Source organism: Brassica oleracea, chromosome C5, assembly GCF_000695525.1.
Source record: "Brassica oleracea var. oleracea cultivar TO1000 chromosome C5, BOL, whole genome shotgun sequence".
Taxonomy (NCBI): domain Eukaryota; kingdom Viridiplantae; phylum Streptophyta; class Magnoliopsida; order Brassicales; family Brassicaceae; genus Brassica; species Brassica oleracea.
The window spans coordinates 13,546,200-13,547,693 of NC_027752.1; the positions used below are offsets into that span (position 1 = coordinate 13,546,200).

The 1,494-nt window shown below is 39.4% G+C and overlaps 1 protein-coding gene across 1 annotated transcript; it reads right to left on the reverse strand.

The window, feature by feature from the left end:
• Positions 1-352: 352 nt before the first annotated feature.
• On the reverse strand, positions 353-1,494 carry LOC106293164 (F-box protein At5g10340-like). Its single transcript, XM_013728836.1, has 2 exons — positions 914-1,494; positions 353-715 (listed from the first exon to the last, which is right to left on the reverse strand). Exons 1-2 carry the CDS (start codon positions 1,492-1,494, stop codon positions 391-393), a joined length of 906 nt encoding a protein of 301 aa, XP_013584290.1. The 3' UTR covers positions 353-390.

Below are 1,494 nucleotides of genomic sequence, written 5' to 3' on the forward strand. Positions count from 1 at the left end.
TTCCTCTCCATCGTTGCTTACTCTTTTTCACCGATGGTTCAGAGCTTCTCCTCCTCTCCCTGAGAGAATACGGTCTGAAAAGGAATTAATGGTTAATAAGATTAGACCTAGTTCTGTATTTAAGGATCTTTTTTTTATATCTTCTTTTTGAGGATCTTTGATAAAGGTATTTGCTTTCTTAAACAGCTCATATGCTATCTTGTATCTCTTTGCCATTTTTCTAAAATTAATGAATCACATGCTTGAAAAATAAAAATCAAGATCTCTTCAATGGGTTTCAGAACTGGCATAAAGATATTCAACTCCTTGCGGACCTTTGCCAGAGACGACATATGATCATAACAGTTCCTATACTAACAATGGCTTAAAAGCAAATATGGTTCGAGAGGTTTACAAAATAGAGATTAAACTCGGGACATAACAAAGAGCTTTGTATGCTTTGAAATTACATTTGTAAGCTATGTCATAATATTTAGTTTTGAGATCAAGTGTTACCAGTGGTCCATCCGAAGATTCACCATCGTAAAACAGTAACTTGTCCTTCCCCAAAACTGATAGCGGTGTGAATGTCCTCCATATGTTATTCCTACGCCAATAAGGGGTTGTTTTGAGATCTATTGAATATATTTTCTTCCATGTCTTGTCTTCTGAATCAAACGACCATATCACTTGCTCTGGCCAAATCCTCTCAGACACGCACAAACGATCATGAATACTGCATATGATACTCTCTATAAGCAGCAGCAAGCTGTGGAGAAAGGGAGGTCGAGGAATGACTTGAAAAGTTTCAGTGTGAAGATCCAAAGCCAAAATATTGGTTTCATCACCCTTAGTGAACCAATGAAGTGACCCATCACAATGCACAGGATCTTGGCTGTGATAAATCAGATAGGGGGAAGCAGGGACAATATACCTCCAAGCGTTTGTGGTAAAATCAAAAACTTCACAAGTAGTAATGCTTTTGTTTTTCAGACCTACTTCAGCAGAATTGTATAACCAAACTGGTTTGTATGTCCCATTGATCTTGTCTTTACCAAATCCAGGAGAACGTGATACCAATTGTCTGATTCTATCAAAAGCCTCAAGTTGATAGTTGCATGGAGGGATAGTTCGATGCCAACGAGTGGTGGGATTGACCACAATGCTTGGATCATAACGATAGTAGAGGCATATCAGACCGTCACAGCTAGAGTTGCAAACCTGGTAAAACTTGTTTTCCCAACTAGTAGGGATCTTGACAGAAACTGTTGACCCCACCACCAACGTTCTCAGAGCTTCAATGTTAGGATTACTACCAGAACCATCGTATAAGGACACCAAAACAACATCTGTTTTTCCTGATTGCTTGCGATGGAGCATCTGTCTTGTTTGGAAAGAACGGCACTGGATGATACTAGATTTCCATTGCTTCGATACTGCCGTGAACTTGAGGAGGGTTTTCGCATCAAGTCTCTCTAAAATATACTCTACCACGTCATGTGGTAGCAGTTCCAT

Excerpts from the sequence above, each read along its gene's own strand:
- LOC106293164 (XM_013728836.1), bottom strand. The coding sequence starts at position 1,494 with ATGGAACTGCTACCACATGACGTGGTAGAGTATATTTTAGAGAGACTT. Across the intron at positions 716-913 it reads TTTACCACAAACGCTTGGAG|TATTCATGATCGTTTGTGCG; the intron begins GTATATTGTCCC and ends TATCATATGCAG.